The following is a 19,671-nucleotide window of genomic DNA, read 5'->3' on the forward strand; positions in this document are numbered from 1 at the left end:
GGACAAAGTCAAAACCACAGGTATTCTGTGCAAACTCTCTGATCGTGTCCACACTGAAATTTGAACCAAGCAGTCTGGAGCTGTAGTGTAGTGCTAACCACTGTGCAATCTTAAGCATTGGTATTATTTAACACTGCTTTTACTTTAACAATCCTCAACTGATGGAAGATGCTAGAAAACCCAGAACTAAAAAACATCATGATTTCTTGTCTCCTGATCATAGCACATGCCAAGCAGAACTGTATTCTTAATAGAAAGTACTTATCCTACCTCTCTCTTTGCCTTTCCAGGTCAGAGAATCCAGGAATTTTTAAACCCATACTTAGACCAGGCACGGCATATCTGGCAGTGGTTACTTGGAGCTGCAATCTTGGGTGCACTGTTAGCTTCCCTCTTGGCTGCAGTAATAACCCTTGCATGTCGCAGAACAAAGAAGAAGAAGATGGAGTTGTATGATGAGAGGCAACCTCTTCTACAAGAAGGAGAAGATGGGCAAAACCTCAGTTATCAGACCGCTTTGTGATGATAAAGAGAGCCTGCCTCGGGAATAGCAAGGTCAAAAGCTTCCATGGTGTCTATTACTGAATTTGACCAAGTTTCCAACCAGTTTTTATAAAAAACACATTTTGAAACAATGCAATATTTTTTTTTCTCCTAATTCCACTACTTTTTCACTATGCCCCAGAAATATAAAAAGTGTCTGACTTCAATGTCATGAAAGTGGGGTTGATAGTAAAGCATTTCGTAAAGTAGACTATTTGTGAAAAACACATTTAGCAATACCTAAAAGTTGGAAATTTTACAAGAAGACTCTCCAAGTTGGAGATTAGTCAAATTCTACATTCACAAAGGAACCTCAATCTTTCCAGACATTTTCCCTCTTTACTGTGACCTTAAATGAAAATAAAAAATATGTAGCTGAGGTTTTATTAAAAAAAAAAATTGTCATCCTGAGTAATGATGCAGTTTGGATTCACCTTTCCTTCTCTTACTGGACAATGGTACTGAATATGGGCCGAACAGTGAACAACTAATCAGATAATGAAATGCTGTTAATGATGATCATGTGACAACTGTATAACAATGTTGAAAGCACTTATTAAACAGCACCTTTAAACTCTGAAAACTCTTGTCATATGTTCAATATATGGCCTTTAGGTAGCAGCTCGAGGACCCAATGGTGAACACCAGAGGTGAGGAATGCCATCAGGCTGAAGGAGGAGGCCTTTTGTGGATGGTTAGCATGGGAGACCCTGAAGCAGCAGAGGGGGTACCAACAGGCCACAAGGACTGTGGATTTGGGTGTCGGGGAGGCAAAAACCCTGTGTGTGTGAGGAGTTCTGAGAGTCCACAGAGGGTAACAATCAATCAGGCTCAGAGAGATTTTGGCCAACCAAACAAGAAGTTCAGAAGGGGTAGGGCAGGGCTTCATCCAGGCTGTTCTCAGCAAGGGTAGAGAAATACTGACCCAGACTGAGGATGTCATCTAGTGGCAGAACACTTCGATGAACTCCTGAATCTGGTAAGTCCCCTTTTGGAGGGAGAGCCAGAAGCTGATGTGGGATCAATGCCCATTTCCTAGAAGGAGATCACTGTGGTAGTTAAGCAACTCCACAGTGGAATGACCCCAGTTATGGATGAGATCCACCCAGAAATGCTGAAGGCACTGAACATTGTTGGGCTGTCATGACTGAAGTGGCAGATTGGGTTGATGGTCCCCATTTTTAAAAAGGGGGACTAGAGGGTGTGCTCCCACTATCAGGGGATCACACTGCTCTGCCTCCCTGGGAAAACTTATGCCAGTGTATAGGAAAGGAGGCTCTGCCCAGTTGTGGAACCTTCAGACCAGGAGAACCAATGTGGATTCAGTCCAGGCCATGGAACAAAAGACCTGCTCTTTACCCTCATGAAAATCCTGGAGGAGACATGGGGTGTGCCCAATTGATCTACATGTGTTTTGTGGACTTGGAGAATGCATATGACTGTTGCTCGAGGAATTTTATTGGGGAGAATTCGGGGTGCCAGGAGAGTACAGGGTTTTGGGGCCACTACCAAATAAGGGCAGTTTGGTTCCTGTTTAATGACAGTGAGAACAGTGTCTGCATACTTGGGCATGTGATTTTCATGGACAGGGTATCAAGGCACAGCTGGGGATGGGAGGTGTCCAGTTTGGTGGACTTTCAGTCACATCGCTACTTTTTACAGAGGACTCCGGTCCTGCTGGCTTCATCAAGCTGTGAACTCCAGCATTTACTGGGGTGGTTTGCAACTGAGTGTTAAGCAACAGGGAATCGAGGCCATGGTCTTCAATAGGAAAAAATTTGATTTTCATCCCTGAGTGAGGGTGAGCTACTGCCTCAAGTGGAGGAGTTTAAGTATCTTGGGGTCTTGTTTATGAGTGAGAGTAAAAGGGATGGTGAGATCAACAGATTGATCTCCATAAAAACATGAAATTCCATTTTTTCCCCTACAAGGGTTTTTAATTGTCTTCTTAGACAGTCAAGACTGTGGAGTGGCTGTCAAAGAAAACAAGACCTGTTAAAGCTTATTGTGGCATTCCTTGTGTGATTCTGGGCTATATAAGAAATGACTTATTGCTGTTGTTAAAGACATGACTGCAGCCTCTGCTCTACAGAGAAGACTATGGCTGTATAAGGTCTATCTACACCAGTGTTGGCAAACCTTTTGGGCTCAGCGTGTCAAAAAATCTGAAAATGTCTAATTTGACTCTGCTGGCATGTCACCCCCACTAGACAAAAGAGAAACAACTCTTTACATATTCATTTATTTTAAAAATATAGCCCAATTATGTGTGGGGGGCTTGTGTGTTAAAAGTAAAAGAGAAATCATTGACTTACAGTAGAGAAAATGATATCTGCACTAATTCTAACTGGGCTTATAACAGTGCACTAAAAATTACCTTACTTTTAATAGTAATTTTGAATTGAACTGAAAAAATATGGAATACATTGCATTTGATTTGACATCAGTTAATGACTTTTTTTGTTACTGAGCTTTAACAGATAAATCTGAACTTGAAAGTAGGTACTTTGTGAACTTCAAGCCCAAACATGCAGTACTAACCTCATATGTCAGTCTGTTTCTTTTGTCCGTTTTAATGTTGTTTAATGCCAAAAATAAGGTCTCGCAAAAGTAAAATGTGGAAAATAAGCCAGTTTTAGAAAGGATTACAAGGGGCAGTTGAGTGAAATGTAAAATATAAAAAACAATGCAGACTACTTGCCCTTTGCAGAAGTGTAACCATGGAGAGAAAACAATGTCAGCAATGCCCTTTGCAGACTCTATGGAGACAGAATACCGAAATAGCCTTTGAGTGTAATAACTTTCTTACCTATGCCACAGTGTTGCTCTGAACTGCACAATGAAAATAATCTGGGATAACCCTTATCTCGCACGTATCCTGTACAAACGTGAAAATATCACGAACGCATTGCGTACATGATAAGTGCGAGATGAGCGTTATCCCATAATTTTTTTTTTCATTGTGAGGATCAGAGAATCCGTAGTTGTTGAACAGCCTCCTGGCACAAAATAATTCAGTGCACTTCACACGAGCAACGAATGCAAAAGCTGATTTCATGCAAATGCCGATGGTGCGCTCATTCTCAAGAGAGTCCAGCAGCAGGCCGAGACAGTCTGAAGCCTTCGACCGATTCAGCAACCTGATAAATGCTTAGGCGCATAAGATGACACCCCGTCAGCGGCATCTCTTTGACTCCGCCCACTTTCCCCATGTTTCAATGGTGTACTCCAATAATATCCACTTGCAAAGACATATCGATTTCAATTCATTTAAGTTCCTGCTCTCAAACCTGTGGAGTTGGTGGTTTAGAGGCCTGTGTAGGCAGTATTTATTAAACTTCTAAACTATAGAGGTCTTTTGTTTTATATACAGTATATACATATTTGCCGACTGGCAGGCCAACCACAAGTGTTACATGGTAGGAAAACCATCCAAAATATTCATATTGCGATTTAGACCTATGAATGTAACACTCCAATCTTCAAGTTGTCAAGTAAGCGAACCAGCTGCCGTGCTGTAGCGTTAGAGGCGTCTTTCTCCTCGGGCACTGAGGTTCGATCCCCGTAAGGGGAAACAAAGGTGCGTACACTCTATGGGGCCCAATTAGGGCGAAAGACGTGTCGTGTACTCTGGTACTGCATCACATATCTATGATCTGCTTCTCGCTACTGAGAGGACGTGGACGTGGCAGATGTTTGCCGACTGTCCGAACAACCGCAAATGTTACCTGGTTGGAAACCATCTAAATAAGTCGCTTGCGTTTCAGACCTGTGAATATAATAGTCCGAACTTCACCCTATCAAGTAAGCGAACCAGTCGCCGCGGCGCAACGTCAGAGGCTTCTCTTCAGGCGCCAACGTCCGAGATCCGAGGAAGCAAAGGTGCGTACACCTGATGAGCCCCAATAAGGGTGAAACACGTGTCGTGTACTCTTTGTATTATTTGGCAGGTATTGTTTAATAAGTGAATTAAATGAATCAGTTGTCTAGGTAATGTAACACACATTAAATTGTTAAATTGTACAGTTATACAAGAGGTAAAAATAAACGTCCTCGTAGTGTCTGAAGTGCTCGGATCTGTCGGAGGGAAAGGTGTCCTGACTGCAGCTGGATACTTCTCCTCATTTTGGAGTCTGCATTTGCAGATTCGCGCTTGTGCCATGAAAACGAGCTGCCTTTGCAGCAGTTAGAAGTCAAGTGTACTGTGCGGCTGCCGTGATGACAGAGGGTGTGTTGATACGGATGATGAGAATCGGGTGGTGCTGGGTCTCATATTTCTAATATGTTTGTTCGTTCAGTTTCTTCGGTAAATCGGGTGTTGGTGTACGCTGGCGTGACACTGGTTTACACAAGTGTTGTACCTCAAAAAATAATAGCGAAAAATAATGTTTGACACATTTTCTTTGTAGCATATGGTTTGAGGCAAGTTAATAAACCTCCCAAAATGTTACTGCTGAGTTTTCCATAAGCTTTAAAGATGTTCTAGTTTAAAAACAAAATTACATTTCATAGACTGTTCATATGCATCTTTACTATTCACAAACAAACGTTGTGATTGTTGAAGTATCAAAGGTAGTGTTTATTTTGTATCTCACAGTAAATAACCACACACAGACTTCCTTACCGTACTTTGTTTATCTGGTTACAGTATTTAATGTATAGTAAATAAAAATGCATATTTTGCTTTATAATTGCACAGAGATTCATAAATAATATTTAGCTGTTGCTCAAATAATTGTCAACAATCAAACCGATGAAGATTTAATCTTGATAATAATAGTATGTGTTTTCATTTTGGCCACCACAATATTTACGTAAATTGGGTCATTAAAGGAAGTGGTTGCATTTTCCTTCTTCTTATTTAGAGTTGAAATCATTTAACAGATTAACCCTACAAATGTTTAAATGACATTGACAATAATATAGTGAAAATTTCAGAAATTAAAATCTAAAATGTTGCATATATTAATGATAAACAAAAGTTTTCTGCACTGTAAAAATAATAAGAAATACATATTAAATAAGTATTTAGAAGTAGATTATTAAAAAACTGTAATAATGTAGGAATTCAAAATCAACATAACCTTCTTTGTTTATGCATTACATTACAAAAATTCACTTTCAAATGTTGTTCAAAATTTAAATGGTAAAATGTGGATTTTAATCAGAAGTGGTTCATGTCTTGTGCTTAGTGCTCTCAGAATAGACTCTGACATTATAGGATTCTAAATAAAATTACTGTACATGGATATAGAATTGAATACTTGGATGTTTAGAAATGCTTTGCTAATTAAGCAACATTGTCTTTAAACTTGGGAAAAGCTCTCCCAAAGCTACAATCCTAATGCAAGCAGCATGCACAGTACCCGACATTACTATTTTGCTGCATTTGCCTCTCAGTATATAATGAAGGCATGGCTTCAGCATTCTCCATTCAGCATTAAAAGGGACCTGCATACCTTGCCATTAAAATTATGCTTAGGTTATACAGTTTATTCAGGACCATTCCTCAGTATTCCTCAGTTCTGACAATAATATGTGCATTTTATTTTAATATTAGAAAAATCATTTTTTGTGTTAGAAGAAATTAACAAACCCTTGCTAATCTTTTCTTTAGGAGTAACATTGTAATTGGCATTTTGCAACAGATACAACTCATATGATACAAAAAATGTATATTATGTGCATTTTTACTTTCTCATTTACAAAGTACAGGGAAAGTATTGGAATTGTCCAAAAATTCAATTTCGAGATTTTGATGAATCTCAACGATTTAGACCCGACTCTGAAAATATCATTTGTGGACTTATGTCTGTGTGTCTGTCTGTGTGTGTATGTAAACACGATAACTTGAGTACGCTTTCACTTAGGTCAACCAAATTTTGCATACAACTATTAGGTACAAAATGTAGATTTCTATCAACTTTTGAGCTATTTCCGCTAACCAGAAGTGGTACTTTTTTATTCATGCAGCTGCAGAGTCCTCTTTATTCAACTTTACTTTTAAAATAATTGTTTAATATATTATTAATTTGATTCATTGTTGATGGTTCTTTAATGAACATAATATAAAAACATAATCATTGTCTTGCGGTTTACTCTTCAAATATCCATCCCCATATCTGAGTATAAGAAAAAGTATAGGGGAGACCACTCCTGATTTTTTAAAATTGTGCTCAATGCAGACACCCATCAACTTGGACAAACAGGACAGAAAAAAAATAATTTATATAGAAGATATTGCTGGTTAAAACACAATCGATTTCATAGGCAGTTTCCTTAGACAACTTGTTATAGCAAAAGTGCACATATTTGAAGCTAGAAGTAACTTTTATAATGGAGGTGTAAAATGTGAAAGAAAAAATTGACATTTTAACATTTTCATTTAGCGCTAGTACTGGAGCAGTTTCACCTGTTACAAATCACCCAGCACTGTTTACATGGATGAATTTTACAACACCAATGAAAAAGAACGTGAACTGAGCTGCAACACTGAATTATTATGTAGTGAGAAAGAGTAAGATGCTACTAAAAATGTAAATTATTCCTTCATTCATTAGCTGTACATTTTTTTGCAGTATCTAATCCATCCATCCATCCATTTTCCAACCCGCTGAATCCGAACACAGGGTCACGGGGGTCTGCTGGAGCCAATCTCAGCCAACACAGGGCACAAGGCAGGAACCAATCCCGGGCAGGGTGCCAACCCACTGCAGGACACACACAAACACACCCACACACCAAGCACACACTAGGGACAATTTAGAATCGCCAATCCACCTAACCAGCATGTCTTTCTAAAGTTGAAACTATTCAATCTATTGTAATGGTCAGTACAAGTTTATTAATGAGTGTTATTATAAAGTGATATGAACAATGATGCCCATCCTCTCTCTGTCTCACTAACACTGAGTACTTTCAGCCAATGAATTATCCAGCAGAAGTGTGTCAAGAAACACGACTGAGGGTCCTTTATAGCAACAGAAATACATCTGCATAATACCTCACTGGGACTGTGATTACCAAGTAAGAAGTTTTTCTTTCTTTTTAAATTTTCCTTCTTTTTAGTCATGCTGGTGTGGGTTCAGACCATAGTATGTGTGTATATATTTATTTATCTGTGTTATCTATTTATTTAGTTAATAGCCGACGCCCGCCATAGCATATGGCGGTGTAAGAATAGGAACGGAAAACGGTGAGAAAGAAATTCAGAAATCAAGTAGAAATAAATACTTCTTGAAAGACGCAGTGTGCATGTAGAATTTCCGGCCAAGTAGGATTACATGTGAAAGTGATAAATAAATCAGGCTTTCCAAATTTATGTACTATGGCCATGGCATCCTGATAGTTTTGTTGCATGTATCTTGGACTTCCTGCAAATGTGGACGGTAATATGATCATTTTGCCTACACGTACGTTGTTATTTTCAGCATTTGTTTGCAGTGCGTCTGATAGTTCCACGCGCAGATCTTGTTGATGTAATCTGAGATAGTTGAGACGCGTGCCCTCTGTTTTAATATACACATCTACAACGTACTGTTGGAATAGTTTGCCACTGGAGTGCAAAATACTAAATGTATTCCTCATTTCTAATCTGTACGTGTAAAATTGGCATTGAGTAAGCCTTATTCGCTTGGCGGTTCTTTTATCAGGAACATTTTGTAAATCTTTGTGCCAGCCAATGTCTCCGTAAGGGAATAAAAGTGGGTAAACCATAGGATCGCAATTCATATTGAGCGTGGAAATCTGCTTACAGGAGTTGCCTATGGGATAGACGCAAATGTCCCTTTCGGCAGGCGTTTCGCCATCTTCTCAGACAAAAATCGCTGCAACATCGGTGTGACATGTCGGGGCATTGTATCGTCATAAATCCTGCCTAGGGGTTTCCTTGAAAACCATTCATACAGATGCTGTTGGATTGGACAGAGTGATTTCATGCATGTGTTTGTATGATTTAGCGAAGGGGTTGATGGTTCTGAGCATGGAATCTAGCTGGAGAAGTACATTTTCACTGCATGCAGAATTTGCTTTATTTTGTAAGTGTACTTTAGTAGCTTGCGCTGTGTCAAAAACATACAACTGTCCATATCCTGGAGAGGTAGAAGTGTTAACGTATGGTGGAGAGATTTAGTGATAAATTTGCCCATGTATTTTAAAACAGTATGGTCCGTGGCCAGGAGGTTGAGTTATCTATGCACCTATGGAAGCAAACGCTAGAGAAGGGTTGTATTCTCGAATGTGTTCACGATAATTTTTAGCTTTTGATGTTTGCTGTGTAAGAAGCTGTTGTAAAATCACCAGTGGCTCCCACAAGGGTGGTAAAGCTACTTTACCGTTGTGGCAGCAGCTCGAGTACTTGTTGGCTGTATTACGCTCAGCAGGCCATTATAGTGCATGACATGGAAGATGACAAATAGGAATCGAGAAATGCCGTGTCGGCTGCGTGTGGGCGGGACCGGTTTTGAAGTGGAAGCAGGACGAACCAGAAGAGAAATATATATAAGAGATTTAAAGATGTCCTGAAGTTCTGCAGACTGATTATATTTTATAGGTTTTAAATGTAGCCATTGCAAGTTCCATTTCTTGCACGTTCTTCCTGTATGACCAATAAATGGGAAAAAGTATAGATGCCATAGAAGACGTTTTAATTGTGGGAATGGATGGACGCTATAGGACTTGGAATACCAGAATTAGTTTACAGCTTGAGAAAGGAAGAAGTAAGGAGGTATTTAAAAGATCAAAAACTTTGATCAGAGTCACTCGTCCTCAGGACAAGATAAGCAATGAAATCACTTGTGCATTTTAACATAAATATAGGTCTAACAAGGGACCGAAGATGACGATGACAGAACCAGAGCAGAGGAAGTGATGTCGGTGATCAAGACATATGTGACCATTTCATCTGGATGTCAGAAAATGTAACCTACGAATAACACCATTTGCTAAATCAAAAGTCATACGTTGTACATACATCCCCTAATCCATTTTCAGCATACTTTATCCAGATAACTGTCACAGAGACATGGGAATGAAAACATGCATTCTATTGCAATTTTTGTGATTCCAGTCACGCCAGCATTTCTTTAGAAGGTACTTGGAATCTAGAGGAAATTCGCAATGGAAGAAGTGAAGGAGAAAAGCCATAAAACTAAACCAGGTTGAGTAAAACTGCCTCTCCACCAGTCTACTAAACCTCCATTTAACCCTTTGTTATATATAATACACATTTTATGTGTTTATTTTTACCTGTGTTAATGTATACACACATACACGCACACTGTATATACCAAAATCTAAACATAAATGATGTGATGAGGCAGCATTTTTCTTTTGTGCACCAGAAATATGGAATGTCTAATTAATAAAGATATGCCAGGATAATACCATGGAACATTTTAAAAAACACCTAAAATCCTCCGTTTTAATTTTGCTTTTCATAGCTGTTTTTTCTAATAGATTAGGTATGGCACATCATGTACTCTATAGATATGCAGTCATTATTAACCTGTATTTTTCTCTGTTTTCTCTCCTGGTTTTCTAAAACACCATCACCACCTGATCAAAGTACCTGTTAGAAGGAATGTGGATACTCTAACAGTCAACAAGACACACTGCTGCAGATCTTGTAGGATGAAGAATAAAAACAAAAAGAAACAACTTGAACACATTTAAGTTTGGCAGAATACCCCGTGGGAGATGGGTGGTCTTTTGGCCTTGGAACCTCAATGCAGATTTATTTTCTCCAACATCTTGCTGGCTGGAGTTTATTTCCTTCCCAGCCATCTGACCATAGCATTGGACTTATCGTTATAATCATCAGAGACTTAAAAAATTAATTTAGCAATTAAATTGACAAATACACACTCTATTTTGTCTGCTACTTGTTTATCAGTATTATGTACAATAAGTAATGTATTGATTTACACTTTCATCATTTTTGGTATGTCTTTTATGTAATCATTCATATACGTATTCATATTTAATTATTTTTCTTTTTATTTAAAATGTATTTTTCTTTTTCAGCATCTTTTAAAGCACTTTGAGATACCTATTTTGTATAAAAATGCGCAATAGAAATGAATTTTTTTTTTTAAAGTGAAAGATTATTCACCTTTTTAAAGCTTCAGTTACATTCTCAAACACCTCAGATAATAAAAGTTGCTAACATTTTCAATATGTTGTTTTTTTAAACCTATCATTATCACAGAACATTTTTCTCTGTAACATCAGAAAGAAAAATAAGATAAGCCCAAAATGCACTGATTCCTTATATGAAGGATTTAAATATAAAGTAACCCATGAGAGAACGCTAAGGGCAATTTTGCTGAAGTCAAGAAACATTAAAGCTTGATTCTTCTAGGTGGCATAGCGGTGAGTAGGATGAATGCTGGCTTTGTCATGCAGTAGAAAAGTATCACTTTCTGAGTTTCTATGGATTAAATTGTAAGCTGCTTAAAATATCACTTAAATAAATGATAGTCATTTTTGTAATGTCACTGGGAACCTAAGTCCCCCTTTCTCAAAGCGCAAATTCCCTATCACCCTTTACTGATGTGCTAGGCTGTTACTTTTACTTTACCTCATATATTAAGACTAGAGAAATATGATACAAAAGAAAGGATATATTTAACTTTGATATATTTATCTTGCTTTTAAATGCAGCTTTCTTTTCATTGTCATATACATACAGCTGAAGAGAAACCATGAAAGAATACAGTTGTCTTACAGTACTTCCATTTATGTTCATTTTCAGAGGAGACATTTCCCTCAGTACAGAGTTAGTGTCACATCTGTGCCAAAGGGGTTACTGGCTTTTTGGAACTCTGACAGGCTTCGATACCCACACTTTCCACTGGGCAATACAGGGTGGTCCAGATCTAATTATGCATTGCATTAAAAGTTGCATAGTTAGATCTGGACCACCCTATAATATGCATGGACTACTAAGAAAATGATTTCAGGGAGCAAGATGGGAGGAAAGGGGAGATGAAAAAGAATTGTAAAGAAAGAATTATTAGGAGAACTGAATCTTTCTTTGGCGCTTGTCATTGTATGGACTAATGTTTTATATTGACCTTATAAAACTATTTGTTATTTTGTATGAATTTTGATCATAGGTGCTGATTTTGTAAGTGGCTAAATATTAGCTCCTACATACTAAATTGTATCATTTTAGCATCTCTAGTTTGGTACTACCACCGAACTTCTAATGCTAGAGAACAATATGCGTTCAGAAAATTAATTCTAGCTGGTTCAAAATACAGTACAGTGCTTATAAAGTGTATTCACCCTTACAGGGAAGTTTTCATGTTTTATTGTATTACAACATTGAATCACAAAAGATTTAGTTTGGCTTTTTTGACACTGATCAACAGAAAAGTACTCTTTAATGTCTGTTTTTCAGGTGTATTTGCATTAAATACATAACTAATTGTCATAATCTGTCTGTATATCTGTCCATAAACAACAAATCATTGCAAGTGGACGTACACTGTTACAAATAAAGGTGCCAGTATGGTTCTTCAGAGCAATGCCATAGGGTAACCATTTTTGGCTCCCTAAAGACCTATCCAAATGAAGGTTGTATTAAGTCTGAAAGAGAGACGCTAACAACCCTTACATGACACATTCCACTCCTTTATTGGCCATTGGCTAAATGCCTTTTGATTCCAGAAATGAGGTAAATTTGTTAACGGTGAACTGAGGCCCATTATCCATAGTAATCATCAAAGCGAGCTCCCAGTGAGAAAAGAATGATTCCAGAATGTTAATGATGACACAGAATGTGACTGTGCCAGTTGCAGTAAACTCTGGCCATTTCAAGTGTAAGTCATACACAACAACCAAATACTGCTGGTGTTGAGGGAAACCATGAATTTCTCCAGAGATTATGTGGTCTGATTAGACAAAAATTGAACTCTGTGGGCAAAAGTCCAAGCACTATGTCCAGCAAAGACCAAACACTGCTCATCGCCTACCAACCCTATTTTGAAACATGGTGGTGGCAACATCATGCTGTGAGGATGCTTCCCAGTGGCAGGAACAGGGAGACTGGTCAGAACTGATGGAAGTTTGAATGCAGCAGTGGTAAGATGAGTTAGGGGTTCATGGCTGTGTGTGTGGTTTTAGTTAAAAACAGTGCACTTTGCAATCAAGGGACCGGCGCCCACAAGGATTAAAGGAGCCTGAGATGACAGAGGAGGAAAAAGAAATGATCTGAGAAAGAAAGAAAAAGAAAGTAAAGGAAATGTGTTTTAATTGTGGGAGAGTCAATGTGGCAGGAAGGAGGCGGGTGATTGAAAAGGGGTCCTGATCGGAGCAGTGGTGATCCTGGTTAGCTTCTAGATCACTCAGCAGGAGTGACCATGCCCCAGAGAACCATTGCTGAACTTGGGATTCACTTTGAGCTTCAAATATGCTTTTGCTGAAGACTTGAGAGATGGCAGCGGGTGAAAGGAGCAGGACTCACGGGGTTACCTGCTGAAAGCCAGAGGATTGTGTTGGAAACATGAGCTGCAGTTAAAATATTGATTGCACCTCTCAGGGGACATCTTCTCATGAAGAGAAGACTGAAAATGGTAAGTTAAGGAGACGTGGTCTTTAAAAGGAAGCACAGAAGCTCTTGACTGTGCTTTAACTTGGATTTTTAACCTGTTTTTGGATTATTTATTATTTTTAACCTCCTCCAAAAAACCCTGTATTTATTGAGTATTATCTATTGCTCATTTATTTATTGCAGGCAGTGCACATTTCACTGTAACACTCTTTGAACTCTGTTAAAATAAAAGCACTGAGCACCTTTTTCATACACCATCTTTTGCTGTGTTATATGTCATCATTGCCAAGTCCATCATACAATACAATACAATATATTTTTGTATAGCCCAAAATCACACAAGAAGTGGCGCAGTGGGCTTTAACAGGCCCTGCCTCTTGACAGCCCCCCAGCATTTACTCTCTAAGAAGAAAAGGAAAAAAATGGAAGAAACCTTGGGAAAGGCAGTTCAAAGAGAGACCCCTTTCCAGGTAGGTTAGGCGTGCAGTGGTCGTCAAAAAAAGGGGGTGAATACAATACAATACACGGAACAGAACACAAGTAATCCTCAATATAATATAATAGTGCAATAGAAATCTTACAAGTACAGAGCAGAATTCAACAGTAGATGATATCACATAATACGATTTGGATTTGTTGAGACTCTTTGAGACCTTGGCCATCAAGCTGCCTCCCCCTATTGGTCATTCCACAGCTGAGTCAGTGTTGGGCCAGCCAATCTGATGAAAGGACCCCTCTACCCAATGATTCCTGCGATCCAGATGACTTTACCTTAGGCAGGCAAAACAATGTGGCAGGTGGGCAGTGGCACCAAGTGCCACATTTGAGTACTGTGAAGAGAAACAGAATAGGTGAGGGTTAATAACAAATTTTAACTATCATATTACTTATGTTTTAGTGCTAATGACTAACAACAGAGATGCAGTCTGTACAGTTAATCAGCAGCTCTAGTCAGGATATGCTAACCTGAAGAAGTGAATCTTCAGCTGAGATTTGAAAGCTGAGACCAAAGGGGCATCTCTTATAATAGCAGGCAGACCATTCCACAGTTTAGGGGCCCTGTAACTAAAAGCTTGACCTTCCACCGTTATTTTATTAATCCTTGGGATCATAAGCAGACTGGCATCTTGAGATCTTAATGTGCGCTCTGGTTTGTAAGTAATGATAAGTTCAGATAAGTAAGCCGGACCTTGACCATTTAAGGCTTTATATGTTAAAAGGAGGATTTTGAAATCTGCCCTAAACTTAACCGGGAGCCAATGTAAGGATTTAAGAACTGGAGTTATGTGTTCGTATTTTCTTATTCTTGTAATAATTCTTGCAGCAGCATTTTGGATTAACCAGAAGCTGTATAAAGAACAGTTTGAATGTCCAATGAACACTGCATTGCAGTTCTCAATCCTACTAGATATAAATGCATGAATTAATTTCTCAGAATCCTGCTTATTTAGAAAACGCCTTAATTTCCCAACATTTTATAAGATTGAAGAAACATGATTTAGACAGTTTTGTAATGTGTGCTTTAAATGACATGCTAGAATCAAAGATAACTCCTAGATTGCGGGGCTGATTCAGTAAAATTAATGTTGATTCCAACTGAGTTAAATGATGACAAAATATTGTTGCAATCAGCATCATTCCCTCCATTAATTAACATCTCTGTTTTATCAGTGTTTCAAGACAAGTAGTACTCATCCATTCACTCCTTTAATTCATTAACACGACTAATTAAAGACAAAATCGGAAAAACTTAATTTGGTCTAAAAGAAAGGTATGACTTGGTGTCATCTGTATACGAGTGAAAATTAACATTATGTTTTCTAATGATAGATCCCACTAAAGGTCCCAGTACTGAGCCTTGCAGGACACCATATCTCACTTCTGTGTATAATGATGGTCAGTTACATCAATTAATGTCCCAGGTTCAAGGGAGTAATGTGTGCTGCAACACACTCGACCATCACAGCAGCCAAATACAGAAAGTTCCTTGAAGAAAACTGGCTTCAGAGTGCATGCGACCCTAGTCTGGGGCTCACCTTTCAGCCTGAAGCATACAGCCAAGATAACACTGGAGTGGTTTCAGGACAAGTTCTTACTATTCTTGAGTGGCTCAGCTAAAGCCCAGATTTAAACCACACAGAACATCTCTGGGGAGACCTGAAGATGGCAGTTTACAGATGCTTCCCATCTAATCAAACAGAGCTTGAGGGGATTTTCCAGAATGAATGGCATAAACTGCCAAAATCCAGATGTGCAAAGCTTGTAAAGGCCCAAGAAGACTTGAAGCTATAATTGCTGTCAATGGGGCTTCTTCAAAGTAATGAATTAAGGATCCGAATACTTATATGAATGAGAAATTTCTGCCTTTTATCTCTGTAAAGCTTTCTGAAAAAGTATTTTCACTTTGTCATTATGGGTTATTGAGTGTTGATTGATGTTGAAAATGGCCAATTTATATATTTACAATGAAATCTACAATACAATAATGTGTATATAAAGTGAAAGGGTCTGAATACTTTTTGTAAGCCCCCAAAAGCACCTAGAAGTTACACCATGTATACATTTTCTAGCTTTTTTATCTTTGCTGAACATAAAAATCTTCCATATTTAAAGTTTCCTACAAAGCCATTCATTGTTCTTCAGCTGATTTTATAATATCTTTTAGGAGAGTGGCATGAGGGTACATTTTGTGTCACTACTGTATGGTCTCACAGATCCTGTAGAATGGTTTGAATCCAGCACCTCAATGTCCACGTGGAATTAACAAGTGCTCTCCTCGTCTAGTAGGGTTTTCCTCCAGACACTCTAGTGTTCCTCCCATCTCCCCAAAGGCACGCAAGTCAGAATAATTAGCAATTCAAGTGAACTCCTTTCCAAATCTGGGTATTTCCTTGTGTAGGCCATGAGAAGGCTGAGGAGGACTGGTGTTCTGCCTGGATAGGCTCTGAAAATATGCAACCATGAAGTGGATTAATCAAGACGGAGAATATTTTGTTATGGTATTGCTCTAAATTCTCTAGTAGCTTTAATAAGAATAGTCACAGATGGGACAAGATTATGTAATGTAATATCTATTGTGATACATTATAGAACACTGCTTGCATCTATTTCTCAACAGGGGAAAATCCTTAACCTTACCGTTCACATCTTTGTGGGAAAACAATGTCTTATCTCTCTATTATAACAAAAAATCTTTGGGGAGTAGACTAGGGAGACGAGACATGATCTTCTCGGAAGACAATTTTAAGTCCCGTGAGAGACACTTTAACTTGCTACCAGCTCATAAAACAACAACAAGCGACAAGCAAAGCACGCAGCTCGCCAGCAGCAGAAAGCCAGCAGATGATCCGACCACTTCTCCTTAGCATGCGTTCAGCCACCCTTAGGGCTTGCTTATACTTCACGCTCAGAACGTGTACGCGCATGCATCATGGCTGCACGCGTTCCCATGGTTCATTTGACATGTCCTCTGAGCAGGTCCTCAGAAATTAATGCAACACGTGTGCAAGTTACAGTACCAGCAAAAAGTTGGGGGGGGTGCAGTGTGATAAAAGTTGGAATGTAACGTCAGAGTCTCTGTTTACTATCTACATGGGACAGAAAGCCTCTATGCGGATCCTACGGGATCAATGTGCGCGCTTCGATGTTTGATGAATGGTTCGATGTGGTGAAGCAAAATGCCAACATACAGATGCATTTGTTGTGATTTTATATTCAAGTGTCGCATATTCCCAATCTTAATGACACGGTACATTTTAAAAGTCTCACATACCATCTTTTGTGCTGTCTTTTTTTATGGAACTTCACAACAGCAACATAATGTACAGCGCTGTGTTTGAGCCACAGAGAAAAAAAATGAAGGACATGGTGAAAACATGTATTTTGTGATTAAAGTGGAAATTTTGGCTTTAATCTCGAAATGTCCACTTTAACCTCGTAGTTTACTTTATCATTAAAGCAGACCGTCGTAAACGTCATCCCAGAGCTTCTTGTACCTGCCAGCAGCGGTAAGCAGCAATAGATCACCACACAGAACACATTAAATGTATGATATTCCAACTCTTCAAATTTAGAATCTTTAGATTTATACTTGATATCACTTTCATGATGAAATGCATTAAAGGACGTATGTTACATTTTACAGATAAATCGTTAACTTCATTTAAATAATGAATACTGTTAATAATTACACACATGCGGGTGACACTGTGGCGGAGCAGTAACACTGCTGTCTCGCAGGGAGTCACGTTGCTGGTATTCTCTGCTTGGAGTTTACATGTTTTCCTGCTGGGTTTCCACACTGTGCTCCAGTTTCCTTCCAAAGATATGCAGATTTGGGGATTTGGTGCTGCTAAAATGACTCCAGTGTATGTGTGTGCTTGTGTTCACCTTGCAATGTGCTGAAGCCCTGTCCAGGGACTTTCTGCCTCGTGCCCAAAGCTTGCTGGAATGGACACATCCCTGGATCGATGCATCTTAATCACTAAACATCCTTTACAGAGATATTGCGGTAAGGTGTCATCGGAATTTAATGGGTTTTCCAGGCAATTCACAACACAGAGAAGCCGAACCTGTTCTTATCGTGATAATATCTCGCACTGCTACCTGCTGGATTCCTCCAGATTTACGTAAAGTACGCGTGCAAGTATAAACAGTAAAACGCTTGCGTAGCAGGAGCGTCCGTTGCAGCATGCGTTGCGTTGTGTGAAGTATAAACCCGGCCTAACCCCCCACCTTCACAATGCGAGCGGCACAGACACAAAGTGGCAAAAGGACAGCTGCTGTGCAGGCTTTGAAATGATCGGGCAGCGAGACAAGCATAACAGGCAGCTCACCAGCAGCAGAAAGACAGCAGATGATCCGACGGCATCTCCTTAGTGTGCGTTCAGCCGCACCCCCTTCACAACGCGAGCAGCGTTATACGTCCTGCAAGAAAGAGATGTAACCACTCCCGGGGCCGGAAATAAAGAACAAGTATTGTTTTTACAAAAGTTTTAAAGTAAAAGTGAAAATAATGCGTATGTAACAATTCCCATGAAAATAACAATCTCTTTAAATTGTATATCCGGTAAACCAAACCCAGGGGTGTGCGAGTGAAGCAAGCAGGGGGCGGAGCCCTCTAGTTTTACTTAAATTTAAACATAAAAAAGACTTTCTTCAGAATTTGTAAGAAAAAAAATATTATTACTTCTCTAAAATAAACACTACAATAGAACATCCACTGAAAACGAGTTTCACCTTGTCATCTGCCCCAAGGAAATTTAGTGGGTCACTGAAGATATATTCATTTTAAGTAGTCTGTCTCTTGGCCTGTGGGTCAGCTGTTCTTCATAGCCATATGAGATCAAACATATTATACCATACCATTCCATTTTCTAAGCCTGCTTAATCCTGGGGGCTGAAGCCTATCCAGCAAGCTTGTTATTTCTTCTTTAAACCTTATTGAAACATTCTCCCAATTCATGCATAAAAACTGCCGGCATTATGCCCATTCATCTAAAGAAAATGAGCTGCAAAAGTTCCTTGGTGTTATTTGTGTCTGTATATATATAGCACATTTTCCTAATCTGCTCTACTTCTTTGTGTGAAGAAATCTAGGAGGACAAGGCTGTGAGCACTCTAGATGCCTCAAAAGTTGTACTGCTTTTCTTTAAGGAAGGAGCCAGAAATGCTTTGCCCCAAGCACACTAAAGAAGACCTTCAAATGCTTCGGGCAATCATACCACCCCAGGATTGGCCAGCAAATGTCTTCCCATTGCCCCAGGATGAGATAAAACAACAGACAGGTTTGTTTGTGTACAACAGCCCATAGAGACAGAAGTGTCCAAGGGGGCAGACCAAGCTGAATCTGAAAAAATGCTGAAAAAGCTTTACCCCACTATACCACCCCCGTTATACGACCTGAGCCACACTTTATTTGTTCACATTAATTCAGCTGTTCTGAAACCTTGTATTTAAATGTGATTTGTACTCCTTTTTGTGAATAAAAATGGATACATGTACAATAGGAAGATGTTCGGTATGACTGTAACTAACAAAACATGTTTTATTTCCTCTCAGATATATTCTACCAGTCACAATGTAACTTCACATAACATTCTTCAACCTGCTTAATCTGATTCAGGGTCAAGGTGAGATGGAACTTATCCTGGCAGCAATGGGTGCAAAACATTAAACAGCACTGGACTAGGTGCCAGCCCAACAGAGAGCCCAGTCATACATGGTACCAATGAAATTACCACTTAACCTAACTATCAAGTCTTTGAGGAGGTGGGAGGCAAATTAGAGAATCTTGCAAAAAACACTTACAGACGTGGGAAGAGGTTGCAAATGTATTTTATCCCTCAGGAAACAACACTCAATACCCCCAAAGGATTAACTGATGTGATATTTCAGTACTTATGACACTTTGAAATCACTTCCATTATGTTTTTTTTGGTCATTTGCATCCTGACTACGAGATAAACCCTATATATAACATACAGTGAGATGCATCTTGATATCTATTTATGCAAAACATCAAGTTTTTCAGAGTTCTCTCCTATTTTTAGCTCTCCAGACCCAATAAAACC

The 19,671-nt window shown here is 39.0% G+C and overlaps 1 protein-coding gene across 1 annotated transcript in view; it reads left to right on the forward strand.

The window, feature by feature from the left end:
* The window catches only part of tyr (tyrosinase), a 39,163-nt gene extending 38,039 nt beyond the window's left edge, over positions 1 to 1,124 (forward strand). Inside the window, exon 5 of the mRNA XM_028800416.2 lies at positions 291 to 1,124. Coding sequence (XP_028656249.1) covers positions 291 to 523 — 233 coding nt within the window. The 3' untranslated portion in view covers positions 524 to 1,124. The remainder of the gene's footprint in view (positions 1 to 290) is intronic.
* The last annotated feature ends 18,547 nt before the right edge of the window (positions 1,125 to 19,671 follow it).

This window comes from Erpetoichthys calabaricus, chromosome 4, assembly GCF_900747795.2.
Source record: "Erpetoichthys calabaricus chromosome 4, fErpCal1.3, whole genome shotgun sequence".
In the NCBI taxonomy this organism is placed as follows: domain Eukaryota; kingdom Metazoa; phylum Chordata; class Cladistia; order Polypteriformes; family Polypteridae; genus Erpetoichthys; species Erpetoichthys calabaricus.